The 23,283-nt window shown below is 42.2% G+C and overlaps 1 protein-coding gene across 4 annotated transcripts in view; it reads right to left on the bottom strand.

Moving 5' to 3' along the window:
- daam2 (dishevelled associated activator of morphogenesis 2) overlaps positions 1–23,283 on the bottom strand; it is a 117,192-nt gene that overhangs the window by 18,424 nt on the left and 75,485 nt on the right. For 3 of the 4 annotated variants that reach the window (XR_007571023.1, XR_007571024.1, XM_050061948.1), the window contains exons 6-20: positions 18,099–18,432; positions 17,302–17,412; positions 16,366–16,469; positions 16,206–16,272; positions 15,981–16,098; positions 15,119–15,257; positions 11,815–11,873; positions 11,442–11,626; positions 10,256–10,558; positions 9,635–9,742; positions 8,048–8,077; positions 4,683–4,789; positions 3,646–3,730; positions 2,827–2,933; positions 1,777–1,865 (exon numbers count right to left, since the gene is read on the bottom strand). Coding sequence is in view for 1 of the 4 variants with exons in the window: in XM_050061948.1 (XP_049917905.1) it covers positions 1,777–1,865; positions 2,827–2,933; positions 3,646–3,730; positions 4,683–4,789; positions 8,048–8,077; positions 9,635–9,742; positions 10,256–10,558; positions 11,442–11,626; positions 11,815–11,873; positions 15,119–15,257; positions 15,981–16,098; positions 16,206–16,272; positions 16,366–16,469; positions 17,302–17,412; positions 18,099–18,432 (1,946 nt within the window). In the remaining 3 variants the exon portion in view is untranslated. The remainder of the gene's footprint in view (positions 1–1,776; positions 1,866–2,826; positions 2,934–3,645; positions 3,731–4,682; positions 4,790–8,047; positions 8,078–9,634; positions 9,743–10,255; positions 10,559–11,441; positions 11,627–11,814; positions 11,874–15,118; positions 15,258–15,980; positions 16,099–16,205; positions 16,273–16,365; positions 16,470–17,301; positions 17,413–18,098; positions 18,433–23,283) is intronic. The other variant, XR_007571025.1, reaches the window with a different exon arrangement.

Raw genomic sequence — 23,283 nt, 5'->3', positions numbered from 1 at the left:
ACACCTTCTGACTTGTCTACCCTGTCTGTGGCATGCAGCTTCTAGCCCATTGCTTCCTACTTAAGTTACAGGGACACTTCACCCCAAAATCAACTGGAAGTAACACCTCGCCAACAACCAGTCAAGTTACAGTTTCCATGTCTGTCCAGACTCAATTGTAGACATGACAGCAGGCAATTCTCCAAATATGGATGTTGCAGCAGAGACGCTACAAATTCGAAAACATGGATGCTTCACACACATCTACAACCCAGCAGCGTATAAGATCTATACAATCAGTAGAGATTTAAGGTGGGCACCGAAGATTAAGGTCTCTAATTCAGTGTCTGACCAAATGTCTCCCCTTCTGTTCCTGAGTTATGATGTTGAATAATGGCCAGATAAATGGCTGCATGTAAAATGTCACCACTTCTTCATTTTACTCTATTAGATATTTATGTGAAATTTTGTCATAATTAGCATTAGAATTCTTCTGTGAGGTCACAGTAACCTTGACCTTTAACCACCAAAATTAAATCAGTTCATTGCTGAGTCCAATTTGATGTTTGTGCCAGATTTGATGAAATTCCCTTGGGGGGTTCTTGAAATATCATGTTCACAGGAATGGAATGGATGCACAGACGTAAGGGAGGGCATAAAAATACCTAGTTTTCCGCTTACCTGTAGAGCTATTTACCAGTCTAGATTATTTGGGTGTGAGCTGTCAAGTATTGGAGATATCAGCCATAGAGATGTCTACCTTTTCTCCAATATAATGGAACTAGCTTGTGGTGCTCAAAGTGCCAAAAATTGAAAAACTCAACAGTAATGTCTCTTTCCAGAAACCATGACCTGGTTACTCAAGATAATCCACAGACCTTGTAAGCAGTGTCATGGAGGAACTATTTTCTTTCTAAGGAATTACACCTGCGCAGAAGGAAGCGTGCATCTACTCATGGACGAGAGGCTTGTGCTTATGACAGCGCAAGATGTAACCATTAATGGTGTACTCCTCAGCTGAGCTATAATGTTAGCTAGCTCAATGGTGCTAGGTGAGCTAGCAGTAGATGCACACTTCCTTCTGCACAGTAATATCGTGGGTGTGTGTAGTAGTTTTTTGGGGGTTTTTTGGGTGCTTTGAGCACCACAAGCCGAGTGCCATCTAGTTCCATTATATTAGAGAAAAGGTAGACATCTCTACAGCTGATATCTCCAACACTCGACAGCTCACACCCAAACAATCTAGACTGATGAATAGCACTACAGGTAAGAGGAAAACTTTTGCACTTTTGATTCTGGGGTGGACTGTGCCTCTAATCTTTAAAAACGGCTCACAAATTCAAAGTTTCAAAGGCTCAGTCATTTCCTAAAACAACTGGGCACTGTGGTTTTTTGCAAATGTTCAAACAGGAGGAAATTGTGTATTTGTTGGGGACTATTTTCAGCCATTGATTAACAAACATTTGGGGCTGTAGTGAGTATTTGGGGCGGCTGGTCGGTACATGTCAGAACTTATCAAGGTGACATACAGTGTGTGTGTTCATGATAATGAAGGAACATGTCAGTAAGTGCAACAGTGTGGCTGTGTTTTTAATAGTCTTTGGAAAACAATGAGGCTCCATGGCACAGAGGAATAATATATATATCAGGCTTTGGCGGACAATACATGGCATTATGATCAATACATTTGTTTGCAATAAGAAAATATATAACGTTTCTAACCTAATCCTTTGAATGACTGATCACTGAGAGGTAAAGTCTCCACCTTATAGTGGCCTCTGAGGTGTTTGTCCTTACCTTCAACCTTAGGCTTGGTTTCAGCTAGACGCTCTGCAAACTTCTTCTTGAAGAACAGAGCCTGCAGTCTCTGCTGGTAGTGGTCAATTCTGATGAAGAGAAGAAAGAAGTGAAAGGAGGGGAAAAGGAACAAAAACTAGAAAGGGAGGTGAGTTACATTTGTGTCCGGGGAGTGTCAGTTCAAAGCTAGAAATCACCCAATTGTACAAAACTCCCCATCTCAGTTTTCACCAGTCCTTTTATCATCTACTATGCTCCCATCAAGGCAGAGCGTTGACAAATTGGTATGTTAGACGTGCCCAAAAGTTCACTGTGGGAGTGGGAATTTCAAAGAGAGACCTGGAATATTAAATAGCAAATAAAGGGAAATAGCCAAATCCCAGATGTGTTGTTGGGACCAAAGGAGATGTGGTCAAAAAGAAAAAGTGGACAGGGTAATATTTCACCGAAGGAAATGAAAAGGTTTAGTTATCGTGAACAAATAGTGCAGATTCTGAGAAGTGATAGAATGCTGAACAAAAGGCACTGATTTAAAACTTCTCCACTCTCTGATGTGATGGGAGCCCTCAAAGGGCAGCCATGACTCCTTTTCACAGCTAAATGATGAATCACACTGAAGTTTGAGGCTTGTTCTCGATCCCAGCCTCCCCACGCTACTTCAAAAGCTCGTTCTTTTTCAACAGACATCGTGCTTTGCAATATTTTAGGATCTATTTGTGGCTGACTGGCTGCACAAAAATCTGCATGTTGTTCATTTTAAAAGCCTTCCTTTTCAAAAGCGTGCCATAGACTGTCAGACACTGCTCTATGCAAACGTGTCACATCTGTTTTATCACGCAGGCACTCTATATATTCTCTATACTCTATATATTCATCACCACATCTCACTTTCTCACAAACTGAACTTGATGAAAATTGCAAATTGTAGATGTGTGCAATTCCATGCTTTGCAGATGTTTTGGCTGCATTTAAAAGTGTAACAGAAATCACCTAAAACACCATTGCTGTTATCTGAAGCAGCGTGTTATACAATAATGTGGTCCTGTGTACCTGCTCATTTCAAAGAGGAAGCGATCAGCCCGGGCCATCCGCTCCAGCTCATGTTTGTGCTCCTCCAGGAGATCAATGTCACTTTTCTCTGGGACAAACTTCAGCAGCTGCAAAGACGCAAGGACACATTTAATCCGAATGCTAATGCAGTTGTCTGTGGTGCAAACTGAAATGCACGGTAGTCACTGAACCCTTGAACTGCTACATGAACAGGGATATGAGCGAGATACATTTCAACTGCCAATTACCTTTTGGATTGTGTGGACTGACAAATAAAAAAGAGTTTAAAATAAATAAAAATTGAAAAGATCCAGACCTCTTGTACATGTAAGGAAAATTGTGCATTGGGCAGCTCATGTTTGGGAAATAAAGCCCGATAGGTGCAGGACTTGAGGTCTCAAATCACCCTGAAAGAGTTTATTTTGCAACAATGCCTCGCTTGCAACACATTATCCTGCTTATTACACAGCTACTTACGAAAGAAATCAATAATTCAACACAAATATTGATTTAAACTATACTTAACTATTTAAACTAACTATAGAATGCCATAAATGACCAAATCAGAACTGAACATTCAACAAAATCATATATTAACTAACTTCTGCTTCATTGTCAGAAAAGATTAACACATATAACATCACTTTGTCTGGGCCAAGCGCTGATTAGGCAAACTTCCCCAAACCTCTTGAAAGAAACAATAGCAAATCAATGTTCTTTCCCCATCAATCAAATCCATACACATTGTTTTTACCTTCCCAAACAATTGTAATTGACTACACTGCTGTCTCATATATATACAGTTTATGTTATCCTCACCTGCTCCAGCATATCTTTGGCTAGCTCTTCCCTCTCGTCCATCTCCAGGATCGCCCTCCTGATCTCCTCATTGCTCATTTTTAACCTGCAAAGGAAGAAGAAAGTTAACTGAAAGTTGTCTTAATCACATGAATTAATAAAATGTGATTAATTGCCACATTAAAAACACAATACTGTGAGTGGACCGATGCTAATACTGGTCTGGACCAGTGTCAACCCCGGGCGCACTGCCAGCTGTTTTCAGTGCATCTGATCAGTGTTAAGTGTGCTGGGTTGTGATCAATAACAGCATTGTTAGTCTGTGCATCAAAGCCTTATTGACCAACTGCTGACCCCATTTGGGTCGAGTTTGTACCCTCGGGCCACTTGCTATTGACACGAGAGTGTGTTCAGGGACCGTGCTGCAGTTTTGTCAGACAGAGAAAGGTCTCAGGAAGCCTGTTTATTGATCTGTGAAGAGCTGGTTAGGATTCAAATTCTCCAAAGGGCTTCAGATCGTTGCTGTTAGGAGACACACAAATGGAAACCATATTGTTGGGTGGATTTTAAATTAAGACAATTGATTCTGGTTCAGATATGGAAAGACTCAAAGCCCTTAGGGAGGGGGGAGGTCATTTTATGTGTCTTGATTTATTTCATATGACCTAATGTAGAGACTGATAGTACTTGAATGTTTAAAAATAGACAAAAGTCTAGTTCAAATCTGAACAGTACTCCAGAGATACATCTTGGACAATGCTTTCTGTCTGTCTTATGACTCAGTTTGCTGTTGCCATGGATGGTAATTCAATTACACTGACAGATGTCCTTGTGTGTCCATTAAAAACATATTTCCTGCACCAGACATAAGAAGCACCTGCCCCAAGCAGCCGAGTAACAGCTCCAACCTCTGACCCAAAGGCTGCAGTGTCACTTATCTCACAACAGCCTGTGCTCAGAGCATCTCTTTGGAAGTAAAATCTAATTAACACATCAAAACTAGTTGTTAAGTGATGGTATAATGTAACGTAATTAATAATTCTGGCTGGGACCCATACTTTGAAAGCAGGATGACACAATTCTGTGCACGTCTACCATCGATGACTGACAGCTCTTTGACCTTCCGCGTGCTGACGTATATGTCGTCCATAGAGCCCGTCTCTTTCTGCAGAAAGACAAAGACAGAGATCACGATTAACTTTTTGCAACATAGTTCTATTTATAAGAGCGCTCATATAAAATGCAAAACCTCCTCCTCACATCTGTTTTACATCTTTATCTTGTTGAGAGATGATACGACCCCTTTTTAGCATTTAACAATGCGTTAATTTGGAGCAGATATTTTAAAAAGTGACTTCAAAAAAACTCAAAAGACCCAGCTGTTGCAGTTTGATCCACTATCGAGCACAGACTAAAAGGTTGCACTCCAGCCAAATACTTCAGTTGGCCTCAGGTCAAGTTCCCTGACCTGCTTTTGCAGTCGCTGACTGTGAATGCATCAGAGGCCATAACGTGCGCCTCATTAAAAATGATAAAGCCTGGACTGAATTGTGGAAGGTGTATGAAAAAAGATCAAAAGAAGACGTGAAAAAAAAATGGTAACAAATTCGGTGCAAGCGAAATATAAAGCAGGTCCCGTGAGAGGAGATTTTATTTGGTGAGTCACCACTGCAAACACAATGCAGGCAGGCCTATAAACCTCTCAGAGGAACAGGAAACACCGTTCAAAACTTTGCTGTGGGCCAGTCAGATATTTTTGAAAGCTTCACACAAATGTAGTATTAAAATTCCACAAGGAGAAAGAATACATGTCTGAGAAAACTGGTCGGGGCTGCATGTTAAACACATTCTATTTATGGTCCGAGCTGGTTTCCTCCTCGCCAGAAAACGTCCTTTTTGAGGTTGCTGGCTATGACGTATGTAAAACAGATGCGGCTTGTAAAGAAAGTGTCGTTTTTCCATGCCTGCGTTGACCCACCGTGCCTGGCAACAGACTGAGGTTGGCACTGGGTTAGGGGGACAACTCCCATTCACTGGGCCTGCCAAAGCCCTCTCTGCCCACGCGCTCACGACAATTTTTGCCAACTTGTGTATAGCATGTGCACCCAACCCAATGTAACTGGAGACCCCTTCATCTTTTATAACCGTTATTAAGTGGCGTGATTGAAATGTGGTCAGGTGTTTGAACTGGTTTCTTCTCTTGTTCAAGGCAACATGGTTGCAAAGGCCTTTTTAACATACAAGTGGCTGCATTTCAATTCAAGCTTTTCCTGCCTGGTTCATGCTGATGATTTCAAGGGCAATGACAGATACTGGTGGTAGTAATAGTAATCCACACAAAAACTAAGGCTTAGTCCACACAGACGCACACACACACAGGTATTTTTTAAAATCAAGGCTTTTCCATGTGTTTTGGTCTTTCGTCCACATGCCAACTACATTTTCGGTCAGTGAAAAATGACCTTTTGTAAAATTCCATCCAGGGTGAAGATGTTCAGGAACTTTGTTTTCAGTGATGACATGTACACATGGGAAAGTTTTGAGTGTGCACTGTTTTCACTTGGTGAGGTGCCACAAATGACATTTTGTGCAATTGTGGATGTAGCCAAAATAGTGCTGGCTCTAACCTTACTAAAAGGACTTTTTGCATGTTAACACGTGAATGCACAGTTACTCTTTCACAGTATTGAGAAACAAAGGCTTCAGAATGCAATACGGACGTCACTGCGACATAATCCAAAACTCCCACACACAGACTTTGTTGCCAATGTCACCGCTACCCAGTTGGACGCTGGTTTTGCATGCTCTTGACAGCGCTTCAATTGTGTTTTTGCGTTTTCATTTGGACAAAGATTTTTATTTAATTTTTTTTAAAAAACAGTGCTTGTGTGGACTGTATTATTTTTGGGAGAACAAAAATGGAAAAACCCTGTATTCAAAAATACCGGTGAACATGGAGATGATATAGATAAACAGAGCAGTGGTGATAAAGATACATGCTGCATTTAATTTGGGTTTTCTGAAACTCCAATAAGGGAAACTGTCCTATGTTTACAGCCAATCACTTATACCCCTTCTTACATTTGCAACACACTACTAGTTCATACAATGGTAAAAATAATGTCTTTAAACCTGCAGTAATTTATTCCCCCACACTTTGGGGGAGCAAAATTACACATAGACATATTATCACCTTATTAAGATGATATAGATCATGTGTTGCCTATTAACACATATAACAGTCATGGAGCAACATTAGCATTTTTTGGAGTCATGCCTCTGGTGACATGACAAATATCACTCTTTTTTTAGCTCTGTTTTTGGTATCTTTCATCTCCTGGGGGAAATATCTGGCTCTTTAGAAGCTAAATGCTTCACAATGTTCACCAGCTAGTCTGTGCCTTTGTCCGTCTACCATTTAGTGTTGAGCAGGTAGTGTACAGTGGGTTTGTGGAAGGGCTGTGTATTAGCAGGAATCTGGAGATACGATATGTATAAGGATATAATAGGGGTGGTGAAAAGGAATCACTGCAGTATAGAACTGCAATATTTTATGTGGCAATGTTGTATCAATACACAGATCCCGAGAACTGTTTTTTAATTATAGAAATTATTAACTTTTGGTAGCCTATTAGAATAATAAAATATTAGAATAACAAAATCAGCTGGTTATTCCATCCATTAGATACAAGTAGTAGAAGTAGAAGTATCGTGATAATATCTTATCCTGGGGCATCTGGTAATTCCCACACCTACAACAAAGGGGTTTCAATTCAATATACTGCGATATATTGCGATACTGTATGTGAGATAATATATTGCATATTGAAATATTTAAAATAATTTTAGGAGCACCCTTTAAGATTCTACGTTCTTTATGTTTATGCTACGGTATACTGTTACGTTCAGTCAGATGGCTGTAAATAGATTGCAACACTGCTATTTAGTGGTTGGGGGATTAAACACAACACAAAATGAACCGCTGACGCAAATTTTTGCATGTAAATGATCAATTAAAAATAAGTGTTTTTTGAGAATCGCTACAGTATCACAAAACATAATATTGTGATAAAGTGTATCGATATTTTCTTACACCACTAGTTTTTTGAGCGACATGATGAGAGTGTGAGAATGAACAAAGTCACTTGACCTACTGTTAATATAAATATATTGATAAGAGCAGCTTTAACACTAAGGTATACACAATGAAGATTCATACATCCCAAAATTCTTTCAACAAAAACGACAGCAAACACTCATGACTGTGTACACATCCTATAACCACAGGTAAGTCACATGATAACACGCTCATTATACAATCAACTGGCCACTCTGGCTGGCTGCTGCATGGCAGAGGAGAAGGTGATAGAGCAGTGGAGGGAGGTAACCATGAGATAAAGATGCTGGAAGACCTTTGACTTACCTGTTTGAAGGATTGGTTAGTGAGCAGGTCCTGCCCAGGCAGTCGGAGAGTGCAGAGAGACACAAAAAAAATTGAAAACACATGCAAAGATTAGCATTTCAAGCAGAAAAAAAAGTGGTGACCAGAGCAAAGAGCTACAACTATGCACACTACAAGCTGAAGCTGGGAGGCCTTCTGTGAGAAATAATAATTTACTGTCCAGGTCATCAGGGGCTCATGAAATCTACATCGAAAAAAGGTTTTGCTCTCTGTTCTATTTTGGTTTTTGTGTTCTTGAAGAGCTCACAATTGTTATAATGTATTCCTTTGATTGCATCCACATCTGTCTTGACGTGGAAAAACAAGAACATGAAAAATGAGTGTGGTAACTAATCCTACAGAGGGCAAATGTAAACAGAAGTCCATTTTGAAAGAAACGACCAACGACAAGCTTAAAAAAGCAATTATGCCACGTATAAACACTGCAATATTGTCCAGTTGAAATGAATCTCTCGCTTGCCAAATGGAACCGACTTGTCAAAGCCAGGAAGATCTTGGGTTTTTATGCGGCTATATCCGTAGAGATCGCCATTCAACCGTTGGCCTGCGCCAATAAAAACCTGCACTGTATAAATAAATACACGCAGTAAATCAGTGTCAGCAGCAGCCTCAAATGACCCATTACGCTTTAATAAAAGCCTGAAAAGAGAAGTTGTGCTTTTAGCTGTCAGAGGGGTTTTAAGCATGGCAGTAAAATACCTTGTAAAGGAATTCAACAATACTGCCTCTATAGAGCCTATGCCAAGTACTGCTCTTCCATTGAGCCTTAAAGAGCTTGATTTAAACTGTGATTAACTGAGACTCATTAGAGCAAATTGACATTCCACTTAAACCCATTTCATGCAGTCAAATATATCAATTTATGCACACAATATTATCCCATGACATGTGGTGTGTAATTAGTTGTAGCACAGAGGGAAGTAATTGCTATGTACTGTATGGTATCACCCCAAAGGCATGCATACCGCAATTATCCTATTAGTTAGTGCCTGGTTCAATATGCTTCAGTCAATTTCTTCTTTATTTTAGAGCGTTAGCTTCAGTGAAAAAAAAAAGGAAAAAGTTTTCGGTATTGTGACTCCTCGTGACTTCAGTGGTGTCGACTGTTTCCTCTGTGCTGCCCTTATCCATGAGCCCGTGAAGACCAAGTCAGCTCCCCAGTTCTCACAATAACACTCTGCAAATACTAGGGCAAAGCTCGAGCTCTGTGGCATCTCTACAATAAGGCATTCAGCAGTGAACAGCTGCTCGTGTTAGCCCGGAGCTGGACCCTTGGCACTATCAGGAGTCCTCTTGCAACATCCCACTCCTCAGCCCATCACACACACACACACACACACACACACACACACACACTCGCTTATGCACACATGTTAAAGAATCAAGGGCAAAATTCAAACGTCAAATGCAACTCTAGCAGTTATTAAAACAAGAGGCATAACGTGGATTTCTGTGTCTGTAAGTTAACGCTCGCCAAAACAAACATACACTGACACTCGTAAAATTGCATTTCAGAGTACTGTGTCCCACTTTCTAACAAATCCAAACCTGTTGTCTCTGATAGGCTGAAAACATCTTCTCTATGTCCTTGAGGTCAAGAATCTTGAAAGCTCTCAGGTCGTCAATGTCGTTCCAGATGGTGCCATTGATCACATTCTGGAAAGGGGTAAAGGGATGTAAGGGATTCATATTCAAACACTGATTAGCACTGAAGGCGCTACTTCTACATTTTATTAAGTGTTACTTGCTCAGTACTTTAAATCAGGGGTGAACACAAGCCTGGAATTTGTTGTGCAGTTAGATCAGCTAAAAGGCCATAATGCTGTGTTGTAACACTCAAAACCTCTAAGTTAATTGACTGTTTTATGGCCGACATTTTGCCATGTCATAGTAGGAACCGCACAGGTGTATCTAATAACTTTAAGCTAACTAAATATAGCTGTATTCCATTTAGGGGAAGCCCTGGTACTGTGCATGCTGGCTCACTGGAATAGCTCACTGGGACAATTGGAATCAGACTGAGCTATCTTTAATATTATCTATTTCACCTGTGCTTTCCCTACTATGACAAGTCAAAATGTCTGCTGTAAGAAACTGAATTTAAGTTTCAATGTTTTCACCGAGCAGCAGAATATTTTGGAATAGCAGATGTGGCCGTTGTTCTCTCACCTCTCCTAGTTTGGCCCAGTTGAAGGACTTCAGGGGATGAGAAGGCTGAGGGATGGACTTGGAGCGCATGGTGGTCGCTGAGTTGAATGAAGAGGGAACAGGAGGAGGCGGGACTCCGAAAATGGGAGGGGCTCCTGGCGGAGGGGGGGGTGCTCCAGGTGGGGGAGGAGGTGGTGGAGGAGGCGGGCAGCTGAATGGCAGCGGAGGAGGAGGTGGAGGAAAGCCACCCATCATTGGGGGTGGAGGTGGAGCCACGGGGCCGCCAGGAGGAGGAGGTGGAGGTGGGAAAGACACACCAACGCCCTGTTGGTGAAAAGACAGAATATACATTTTTTAATAGTTATCAGAATGTTTTGAACAACACCTTTTTATGGACCTGTCTTAGAGAGCTATTTCATAAGTGCTAAAATACTTAAGATATGCCTAAAACAGAGGCAAATACCAATAATGTGCTGACATTTTTGGAATTATGCTGCCTTATTGAGGGTTAGATAAGAAAATATGTATCAATTGAAACTGTGCATCTGACACCACCAAAATTAGCTTAGCTTAGCACACAGGAGTGAGCTGGATAGCTAGCTTACACAAAACAAGCACTCCAACAACTTTAAAAACAGTACCAACATGTTGTGTTTTGTTAATTAGCAAACTTGCCGACAATACATCCAAAACTCAGCTGGGTTTTCTTCCAAGTTAAAAACAAATGCAGCCATAGCAAATTCATAAAGACAACAGGACTTCTGAGCTGTTAATTAGCTTTAATGCACTAGGTTAGCTAACGTAAAGCTACGGAGTCACGTTTTCTCATGCTAACGTTACCTTTGTCACACACCTGTGCAACGAGTATGACTGTTTCCTGCTTCTACCAGTGTTTGTGCTAAGCTAGGCTTAACACACCTTGAACCAATCTCTGTAGTTAATGCACTGAGATGACGTTATTATCAATTTTGTCTAATTTGCAGCAGGAAATCAAAAAAAAAAAAAAAAAAAAATCATCCCTAAAATGGGGTTGTTTTTTTTTAAACAATGTTCGTTTGGGGTGAGTTTTACCATTTTACTGTGGAAACGTTAAAGAAAATGATAAACACCTAGCAGTTAGCTACATGATTACAGAGCAGCATATCACTGGCTCATATAGGTGCTGTATGGGATATTGTAACCTAGTATAAAAAACAGTGCTACTCACAGATATGTCATTAATGCGCGAGGACAGGTCCAGGACTTGTTCCCTGGCTGAGCGCAGCTCCACTCCCTCGCGCTGGAGTTTGTCCTTCATCTTGTTCAAAGTCTTCATCATGTCCTCCTTTTCCTGGGTCTTGGTTTCACACTCCCGTTCCTTCCTCTCTAGTTTGGCTAGCAGCTCTACATGGTCTAAAAGGGCACAATATGGCAGAAATGTATTCATATGATGTAGGTGCAGATAATAAAATGACACAGAGAAGCACATAGTGATTTGTAAGGAAACATTTAAAAAAAAAACACCTTTGTGGAGATTTAGAAAATGCATGATGCATTTTCTGTTTCAACCTGCAGAGTGCAGTGTGTCAAACAAGTCTTACCTTTCCTGAACTTCTCTGCCTGGTCTCGCCACTGTTTCACCTCATTCTCATTGACCAACCTGTGAAACAGGCAGACAAAAATAAGCACAGACACACTCTGTTGTACTTTAGGTGCCTTTTGTAACAGCTTGGCTGAGGGACTCCAAATGAAAAATAGCCTCTTGGCTAATTCTGGCAATTTTATACCATGTGTATTTATTAATTTGGAATGTCCCTTCTCATAATAAACTCAACTGAAACTGAAAGTGAAAACACAGACACAGTTTTGCACAAGAGGCTCGCATGTAGAGCTCAACTGCAGTCCAACTCAGTCAAGGCAGAACATTTTGAGGAAATTCAATAACTGGATTGGAAATCTATTGATCACTGACAATAATTCTTGACTTCCTTTTCATCCAGCTTCATTACCAGTATTGACTGAGTTGATGCAGTTTGCTCTTTTAAGCTGCATAACACAACATTAGTGCTAAAATAAATCCTGCAGGGCTGAAATCAATATTCAGTTATACATTGAAGCACTTTAGGATTAGCTTGGGGCTTGATGTTAAACAGGGTTACACTGAAGTTGAGTGTTCCTGATAATGAGGCAATCAGGGAGACGGTACATGGGTGTAAGTTAAAAACTTGTTATACACATTAAAACTGAATGTGTAATTAAAGCATTATCAAATGGAGTGTTTTGAGTAATTAATGTAGCTGGAGAAAGATCTGAAAGTGAAACCTTGAGCACCGGTGGAAGCCGTGGCTAGAGTTGAGAGAATAGACATGTTTCAGTGTCATTGAGCACAGAGTATAAAACAATCAAGAAGAAAGAGCATGAGAGAGGGAACTGCTGAACAGGGAAAGTGCTGGAGTGCGACTGCCAACAAGGATAAAGTAACTTCACTGTGGTAATGATTCACACTCAAATGCTTGTAATCAATTCACACGAGGAAATCCACAAGGCAATTTAAAAGCAAATTGGTCATTAATCAGATTTAGGCCTTCTAAATGCATGTGTTAGTGAACAGAGTCTGAACTTGATTACAAAGTCAGTTCTGCTTTAATTACAGCTCAGGCAGCGCTCTATGGATCCAACTCATTAGAGCACAAAGACACAATCACTTTATTATTCACTGGTCAAATAAATACCGTTACATAGCTGTGGAAAAATGTGATTTGTACAAAAGTGTTAATTTCAGGTCAGGCACACGTGCGGGTAGTCAGCGCCGTCGTCATGGTGACCGCAGATGATGAATGGTTTTTGTCTCCCAGTTGTTTTAACAGTTGTTTTAACGTCCCCCTTCCTCACTCTCTGAGCGGCCACGGCACGAGACATACTGTACATTTTCAGCCGTTAACCGTCAGGGCCTCCGGCACGCAGCCAAAACAATGAGGAAATCTCAGTTTATGCAAATCTTTCCAGGCATAATTTACTCTAGGAGAGTTTATGGAAACACAACAAGACTTTGGCAGTGATGCAAAGTGAGGGATAGGTTTTGACCGCTGTGATGGATCTGCAATGGACAGTAATGGACGTCCGGGCTCAGATGCCGCGTCCAAGTCGGCTTTCTGTACGCTACTGGAAAGAATTACGCTCAAGTGAGCTGATTGCACAAACAGTAGTGGCTGAATTAGTGAACAAAGTGGAAGCGAGCAGGGGCCAAGGTTTACCACGCTACATGTTTTATGGTGCTTTCACCGCTGAGACTAAACACATTCATCACTGATCTTAGAAATAACAAGAAAGTGGAGAGTGGAGGAAAGAAAAGAATGACAGCACGTCATTAAGAGAAACTCAAGTTAACAGGCGGGAGAAACACACACCAAATGTATGGACGAAGCCCTGAATGCCATCTTTTCACACTACCTACACTCAGCAACCTCACCGTGGTCTTTGGCTTAAGAACATAAGTACAGATTAGTTTCAAAACTTAGTGAAACCCAGACCACAAAACCCAGCACATGTCAATGATCATTTGGAAGCGAATCTCTCTGAGCGACAGTGTAGACTGTGCCCTCGATGACATACAGAAAACATCCACTTCCAAGTCATAATGCTTGGTTTTCCCTTATAAAATGATTATTTCTCCCAGTTGTCTTCTACATGAAGCCAAATGACTGCTTCGCCGCACCTCAACATGGCTGACTTGGCCGGCCTGCCTGCTTAATGCGATTAGAGCAATTTCCTTTTGATCTCCAGCTTCCGCTTTCATGCCAATTCACGCTTGGAGCGTGGCTTCCTTCGATTCTGCCCGCGACCCCCTGCTGCCAGCTTCACTTCACCTCACCTTTCTGAACAATCACATTCTCCACTCCCATCACTGGCACAATCGCTCCCAAGTAAAGGAAAACAGTCAGGCCAGGAGTGTTGAAACAGGTCCTACTACACAACTGAACACTAGTTTACCGTAAATGCTTCTTACACCAACGCTCAGATGCATAACTCCTGTGTTTCTCAATCACTCTGATGTAAAGGTACATAACGTCAATATCAGACTTGTCTTTGATCTTAGTTAGAAGCAGGGCTGGCCCTCGACTTTTGGGGGCCCGAAGCAGAATCTCATTGTAATGTTTTGCCACTTCACATTTTGTGCACTGTGCATAATAGTTGAAGCACACACATAATGAGCAAATAAGCACATAAAGACTACAGTGAGACCTATAAAAAGCAACACTATTGATTAATAATTAATTATTTTTTGTTTCACCACTGAATCCTGAGAGTGCCTGTTTCATAGGGGCCAGAAAATTACTTGCTTAGTTTATTTAAATTATCCATTTTGCCCATTTCCATTTTGTTTGGTCACTCTTTGCTGCTAAATATAGAACAAAATGTTGTCAGTTTCTGTTTAGGAAGTTCAGTGTTTATCTTGTTTTTGTCTCCTAGAAAAAAAAAAAGAAAAAAAAGTTTTCTAAACCAGGGATGCCCCAAGCAACTACTTATATTGCTTAATGGGCAGGGCCAGCTCTGGTTAGAAGTGATGCTGACAGGATGCACTGACCACAAGGATTTTCCAGAAATGAGAGTGTGTTTACAGCTTCAGAGAATAAGGAGACGCTTTTAAAAAGGCATGGAGCACTCACTGAAAGTACAGTGCACTTACAGTAACTCTCTCTTATAATGCTACAACTTACAGTATAACGTTTGGCCTGGTTTACAGCTTCCTTTGATATCTTATGATGGTAAATAAATATATGACACAGACCCAGATATAGTGTTTGTATTATTCCTGACTTCTTTATACATTCACATGAATGCACGGCTGTCATGGGCAGGTTGTGGAGGTGTCTGCTCTTGGGTGATATGTCCGCTTTGACTTACATTCGAATGATGTTCTTAACACTGAAGTTGTCCAGAGGGGCGATGTCGGGGTCATCTCCCTTGTCGTCCTGGAGGACTATCTGCTGGAGGATCCTGTCTAGGAGCTGCCAGTGCTGCAGGCTGCCACCACCACGTTTATCTGGGAGTGGGGACACAGACAGAGACAGTAGGGTAATCCCAGTATAATGGTGTTGGCCTATGATGTAAAGTACACTCCAGATATGATTTATCAGGTAATGTATGTAATATTAAAGTTATACTTCAACTTCCAAATGACCATTTGTATATCAATTACTCTCCCTATGAAATGTTGAATAAAAAGAAAAGTTTTTGTTTTTCTCATATGCCTACGGTGAACAAAGAATCCAAAAACAGAGAAAATTCTAGATGAATCAAAGTCATAGGGGTCCACATTTAACAACAGCAAAACCATATCAAAATATCTGTTGACAAACTCTCACACAACTCGTGCAGTATAATCCAAGTCTCATTTATCCAGTCATATGCTCAGTACTTCCCAAACAGCTGTGCGAGAGTTTGTAAATGGATGTTTTGATATAGTGTTGCTGTTGTTAAACCCAGATCTCTACAACTTCAATTCATCAAGAATTTTCGATGATTTTGGATTCTTCGTTCACCGTGGAGGTATACAAAAAAAAAAAAAAAAAAAGTTCCTTCACAAATTCAACATGAGAGTTGTTTTCCTTTAAGCTTTTTCCAGACCTCAGATACTCAAAAACAGAAAGTCTGATTAAATGGTGATGGTATTGTCTGTGAACAATTTACTTGTCCTGGAATCTTATTGACAAGTTTGAGCCTTATCAACAAGGCGAGAAAACCATCTTGTCATGTCGCTACTCACAGGGCATCTGCAGGCAGTGCTGGAGGATGGAGAGGAGGTTGGGGTAGGCGTCTGTGTGGCTCAGCTTCTTCTTGATCAGCTCAAACATGGCACCGGCACTCTTAGTATCTACGTGGGTCTATCAAAAAAGACCAGGTCTTGATTTACTATCAAGTCTGACCATAGCTATGCTTTACTTTGAATCAGTTGACAACATTTATCTAAGAGTAATTCTAAGTTTCTCACCATATCAAATCTTTTGGCCAACTCAGAGTCATCCTCATTCCGCACCATCTCAAAGAAGTCCAAATGCCTGCACAGGGGGGAATAATTATCATTATTTTAAGACTTATGACTGTGGGGAAGATCATTTATTGGTTTCACAGCTCTTATGTCTCAATCTCACCTATCCAGAGTGGCGTTCTCATGCTCTCGGAGCTTGTCAATAACCGGCTGGATGCCCAACATTAGGAACTCGTACCTTAGGTGGAGGCGGAACTCAAGGTTGTCCTAGGAAAAAAAAAAGGAAAAAACAATAACAGAAGATGACAACATTGTTTGCTTATAAGTGCTAGTAACGGAACATCAGATATACACCAGAGATACTGTAGATTGTTCAATCTAGCATGAGCCTGAAACTACATTCACCCAAGTTCTGTCTATGTCAGATAGGGTATAATCTAAGGCCTTGGTCAGACTGCTTGCCAAAATCAGTTTTTTTGGGATCCAGATTGTTTCAAGATTGATTTGGGAAAGTCTGGATAGCAAAAATTAAAAACACATGAAATGTGATTTTTGTAAATTGGATCCAGACCGCATTTGAAGGTGGTTTGAAATGCAATTCCAATCAAATTTCTATAGATATGTCTCAATCCGGATGCTCTGGTCGTTAAAATCAGATTTTGAAGTGTCATGTGTGTCACTCGCAATGCGACACTCAGCAACTGCGTCAGATCCAGAGTGACAAAAGTGCTCAGCAGAATCTGTGCTGCTACTAGCAGAGCGCTACGGAGGACAATGTGAAGAACAGCAATTCAAAATAAACAGAAATAAATAACCACGACTTTACAGTGTGATTGTTTGGAGGGCAAAATGACCTCCACTCCTCATGTTTCCGTGTTGGAAAGCTTTGTCACCACCACAGCTACGTAGTTCCTGACATGCACGTCGTTACCACAGCAACCCATGCAGATAGGTTGTTGATTCTAGACACACAAATCCAATCTGAGCACTTGCAAATAACAGTGAGGACAGTCCATCTTCAAGATCTGATTTAAGAAACACACTTGCGAGGCTGAAGTCTGAAAAAAAGCCTAAAAGGCGTATGGGCGTTCAAGCTGACCTCCCCAGCTCCAGCATTGAGCACGGCGTTGATGAAGGACATGATGGCAGTCTTTAAGTTGACCTCGTCTCTGTAGCGGCCTGTACTCTTGTCCAGCTCATTCAGCAGCGTCTACATGTTTGGGACAGATGGGAGAGTTAGTCAGCCAGTGCGTTTGATCTAAAAAATATTTCAAAACTGAAATTATCACACAGCAACTGGGTCAAAAGATAAAAGGAACACGTCAAAGAAGTTATGATTTATCAAAACTGATTTGTTTTAACACAGCCCGGTGACACAGGGTCACTGCTCTCACTTCTCACACCTTTTGTTCCCTCTTACACTGACCCCAGACATACTTTTGCAGCTTACTCATAACTCAGACATTAAAAAGGCCTCATAAGTTTGGACTCACTCAGCTCCTGTGGTGTTAGCTTAGCCTGAGGGGGCATGATTTAGCACACACCCCGGGGGAGGTGTGAGATGTGGCTTGTTGACTCAGTCCTGCTAGTCACTAAAGCACCACACATACGCTGACCTCCATAACTCTGGATGTCCTCACCTGCCTTTAATATGCCCAGAATGTTGACTCAACCTGAGGCCAACAGTCCGAGGTGCTGCAGCACGAGTCTCCAACTTATCAAAATGACCACAGCTTGATTTATTTGAGCATTACTTTGACATATTTTGTCTGCCCTTTCCCATAATCTCTGTCTGCCTCATGTCTCCAGGAAATGCTCCCTAATACAAGATCTGTAATTCAAGTTAAGTGACAGCTGTTTGCACCTTTTGATAAAGATCACTTCAGTTTCCCTCACCTGAAAGCGAGTCCTCTCCGCAGCGTATTTCTGGTAATGCGCCATGGCCTGCAGCACCTTCTTGTGTCCATCCGGCACCAGGCATACCGCCCCAAGGATCTCCAGCACCGCCACTTTGGTCTTGATGTTCTCCGTCCGCAGGCTCTGCGAGATGGTGTTAATGCTTTGTGGGTGGGCCAGGACGTGTGCGCGGCCCTGGGAGTTGTTCATCAGGGCCTTGATACAGCCGATGACAGAGGTGTGGACGCGGCTCTCCGACGTCTCGTAGTCCATGCTGCGCAGAAAGTTGAGGAGGCAGGTGAGGCCGTCAAGCTCGATGAAGCGTGTGACGAACCTGGAGGAGGTTGGAAGGAAAAGGAATATAGATTTAGAGTAAAGTATAAGGAAGGTCTGGTGACATCATATACAGCTAGTGTTAGGGTTAGGGTTAGGTAGGTTAGGGTAGGTAGCCAATCATGAACAACAACATTCCCAGTTCATGTCCAACCAGGTACCATTCACTATCTCTCATCTGCAGAGTGGCTGCCTCCAAAGTCGCGTCTAGTCGAGCATCTGTGAGGCATGCTGGCACCTCAGAGGTCCTCGACAGGTCAGAGCCAAGTCCAATCTATGGTGCTGCCTGTGACCTGTCGAGGCAACACCTCTCAGTGTGCCCTGTGGTGTCTGGCGCCAGGGTGCTACATGGATCCTTTGAGTCGTGTGGGTTGTGAGGTGCACTACTGTCACATCTCACAGATGCTCAATCAGATTAGGATCTGGGGACTCTGGAGGCCAGGTCTACACCTTGAACTCTTCTGTCACATTCCTTGGGTCATTCCGGCACTGCCACTGGGGAGTGATATTGCCATGAGTGGGTATGTGTGGTCTGTAACAATTTTTGGGTGAATGGTGTGTTTTAGGTGGCATCCACATTAATGCCAGGACCCAAGGTTTCCCAGCAGAACTGTTGATCAATGTTATTCACTTCACCCATCAGTGGTTTAAATGATGTGGCTGATCAGTGAATCTTTACACAGCAAAAAGCTATTATATTAATGCTACCAATAGCATTTTATCATTAGACCCCCCCTCTGCCAGGGCATGTGGACACTCCCATATCATTCAATCTTCACACAAAGCTCCTTCAGAGCCACTGCTTTCACATGCTGAGTAGGTGCTCCCCATGATGAGGACACAGGCCTTTATGTGTAAAATTGCTGGAGTGCCCTTTTCAAGTGCTACCAAGCAAGAATAGCACATCTATAAGTGAAACCTTAACACTGTCACAACCCAAGTTCATCCAGTCTCCTCCTCACAACCCTGATTAGTTGAACTAATTACAAGGCAGCGAGTCATTAACCTCTCTGGGAGAGAAGCAGACCTACTGAATGACAGGCAGGACATGTAAACATTGAGGGTTGTCACATCTAGTGAGCACACTGTGGGCTGTATTGTAAATGACCTTCCCACTCACTAAGATTCCTGATAGGCCTCATAAATTATTTCAAACAAATGAGGGCTTGTATACGGAGGGAAAGAGGGAGAGGAGACGAGGACAGACGGACGAAGAGAAAAGAGGGATGGAGACAGAAAGTGAAAAGGACAGTGACGAAAGGGGGGAGAGGGTCTGAGAGTTGGGATTTATTGCTACGCATTGTAACGGATACATTGTTTTGATGTCAGAAGTTCCATCCCCTCCCACTGCTGTCTTGGCTCGAGCAGGCATGGAAAAACACAATGCATAAAAATGTAAATCATCCAATTATTATCCTATACACACAATCAGCCCCAGATTTTCAGCAGATGCATACACCAGAAAGCACTCACACACACACACACACATACACTTCACCTGGCATGACCAGTAAATCTCTATAAGACATATAATCCTCTGATCACCAGCAGCCTCGAGATGAGATCAAGAAGGTCATACTACATGCTTGCGTGCATACACCCAACAGTCCTCGACAATGCAATGAAATCACAGGGAACACACACACGCACAACCTTTCAGCAGACAATGTGCTTCTTGTTTCAGCACAGACGCTTCAGTCTCGGCCTCTACTCAGCACCAAGGTGGCGAAAAATAAATCCAACACATTAGATATGACTTGATTCAGATGCAGCACAGACACTGGGACTAGAGCAAGGCAGAACCGATCCAACTGTTAAAGTTACACATCTTATATCTTATATATATATGTGACAGGTCTTTGGCCAGCACAGAAGGCAGCGATACCCGTACGCTTGTCCATGAATTGCGGGGCCACCGCAGAGAGAGAGAGGTTTCATACTGCAGGAGAAATTAAGCTGAACATCCTTGTGATTAATGTATGGAAAGCGGAGGGTGAGAGATGTTGTTGTTGGAGTGCAGGTTCAAAAGGGTGGATGAGATTCAAGGCTTCACTCGCTGCCTGCTTCGCTTCACACCACTGCTTTGCCGACAGCTTGCCAGAAACACGTGCACTATCGCCTGCACACGTCCTTTGCATCAGAACCCTATGCATAGGCTTGTGAAGAAGGAGAATAGGTGCATGCGTGCAAAAGATTTCACACAAACACATACAGTATGTATGACTCCTCTAAAGACAATCAACAGTGACTAATCCAGTGTACTTCTAGTAAGCAGACATCCAACTACTCTCTGTCTGCCTCCTCCCCCAATTCTTCATTTTCCCTCCAGTGAGCACTTCAATCAATGGATCCCATCTCCTCTGACTTTGGAGTCGCTGACATTCACGCTCAGCCGAGTGGCGTGCAGGCCTTTTTCCTTTTTTTTTTTTTCCCTTTTTGTTTTTGGAACGACCGCTGCATACTTGAAAAGCCGCTGGGGTTGCGTTCAAGACAGTCAAAGCTCGACAAATGCTGCATACAATATGAGCTCAGGCAGAGCTGAACAATACGGAGGCCGAGCCAACCCCACACACACATCAAGTTCTTTACACAGACAAAAGAAAGAAGCGAGCACTATAACTTGGACGAGACTGAAAAATGTGACAGGAGAGCAAAAAATGACAGTGTGTGTTGAGCCACTGCAAAAGTAACGTTAGGTTAGCTTCAGGTTGGAATTGAGAGAAAACCTGGAGATAAATACTTTTTTAAAAACATTAAATGATTGCCAGTGTTGTTAGTTAGCAGTCTTTAAAAAGACATTCAGGGTCATGTAACTTACATTGATCTAAGAAGCGTAAAACCCCTAAACCAGAGGCAGACAATATTCTAAATGAGCAGGACAGTGCAGAAAACTAATCCAGATGCTCATATTTAAATTCAGAAATTCATTCCAACCGACTGGACTTTTTGAGGTTTTAGCTGCACAGGCAAAACATTCTGCCGTTTTTAAACTGCGGATGACCCCTGCGTGGCAGACAGTCGGTCGAGAGTTCATTCTTGCCTCAAAGCCTAACCATACAGACTTATCAAAATGCTCCACTGCCACACACACACACACACACACACACACACACACGTACACAATCATGCTCTGCCTTCCTCTCTCGTGCCCTTCATTTAATCACCACGTTCTCACACACTTAACATCTCTTTCAAACACCCACTCACCTACCCCCAGGCGCAGGGACACACACATGTACATATGTCTTGTTCTACTATAAAAGGGCCAGAGTGTGGACAGGGGCCCAGGAGGTTGTTCAGAGGTGCTGCCTGCTTTAAACTATTTGACCGAGGTGTCTGCAGCGCTTGGAAGACAAGTCATATGATATCACCACGGCTCTCACTCAAATAAATTTTACTTGATGTGAGGCCCAGCGTGTAACTGTGGTAAAACAAGGGCTGAATAAAGGGCAACACACATAAAACTGACACACATACACACACATGTACGGATCACAATAAAACCACCAGCCAAGGTGCACATCTGTGATGTGTATAGTATATCATGGCATGGAGGGAATGGCTCTTATGGACTAGGTTTACTGTTTAATCTGCAGGGAGAAGTCTGTGTGTGTGTGTGTGTGTGTGTGTGTGGCTTCAACTCATGTGGGCCATGTTCCCACAATGGCTTTTGTTTATCAAGACACAAACACACACACACACACACACACACACATTAATCAGACACTTATGAGTGGATGCAATGATTTACATTTACTCCCGTTACAACAGCCATGTTGTCTGTTGTGTACTTTTGTGTACTTCAAATATAGTATCGCATCTACCTTAAAGGGACAGTTCACCCCCAAAATCAAACATTTTGTCTCTTATCTGCAGTGCTATTTATCAGGCTAGATTTTTTTAGTGTGAGATGCAGAGTGTTGGAGATATCAGCTGTAGAAATGTCTGCCTTCTCTGCAACATAATGGAACTAAATGGCACTCCACTTGTGGTGCTCAAAGATCCAAAAAAAGGCTTGTGCTTGTGACATTGCAAGACTTAATGGCATCCTCATCGGCTGAGCTGTAACGTTAGCTAGCTCATTGGTGCTACGTGAGTTAGCAGTAGATTTATGCTTCGTCCTGTGTGGTGATACGGTTGGAGGAAAGAAAATAGTTCCTACATGAACTGGCCCTTTAATTGATCACTACTTCAATGCACCACATGGCTTTAGAATGAGGGAAAAACACAGCTCTCTCTCCTTACACCACCTTTCACCTTCTCTCCATCTGTTCATTGCCATTCCAACACAAACCTCCCTCACCGGCAGGCTCAGTCTCTTTAAACCTGCACGTATCCACCCACCTCATTTTTCTCCATTTCCCCCTAAAACGCTAACTACCAAGGGGTGAGAAATCTGCGCTCTGAGAGAAGCAAAAACATTGCTCCATCCAAGAGTCTTTAAAAGGTGTGATACTCCCCTGCTAATGCATTTGGTAATATGTGAAAACAGATATAAAGTTCACTCTCTGTTAAGCGGAACCTTTGAGAGATCCAGCGGCAAAATGTTTTGAAGGATAATATTTGCATGTGGTGGTAGCAAATCGTCCAAAGGGCTATTGACACAGGAGCGGGGGGAACGTCTGCAGTCGACTCGAGTCAATATTCTTGCTGGAAGAGATTCGCAGAAACGATGTCCTGAGAGCTGTCTTGGGAAGCATTGCGATGCTCTACTGACATGAGCCTGGGACTGCAGCGCATTCTGGGCCAGCACGGCCTCAGTGACCTCCGGGGAAGCTTCATTTCCTGTCCTCCTGCAGTTATTTCATCACGGAAATGACAGCCATGTCTTAAGATACAAGAATGCACACAC

The sequence above is a fragment of the Epinephelus moara genome, chromosome 14, assembly GCF_006386435.1.
Source record: "Epinephelus moara isolate mb chromosome 14, YSFRI_EMoa_1.0, whole genome shotgun sequence".
NCBI lineage: Eukaryota > Metazoa > Chordata > Actinopteri > Perciformes > Serranidae > Epinephelus > Epinephelus moara.
Note: the sequence above shows the minus strand (reverse complement) of the source record. Positions and strands in the feature narration are given on the sequence as shown.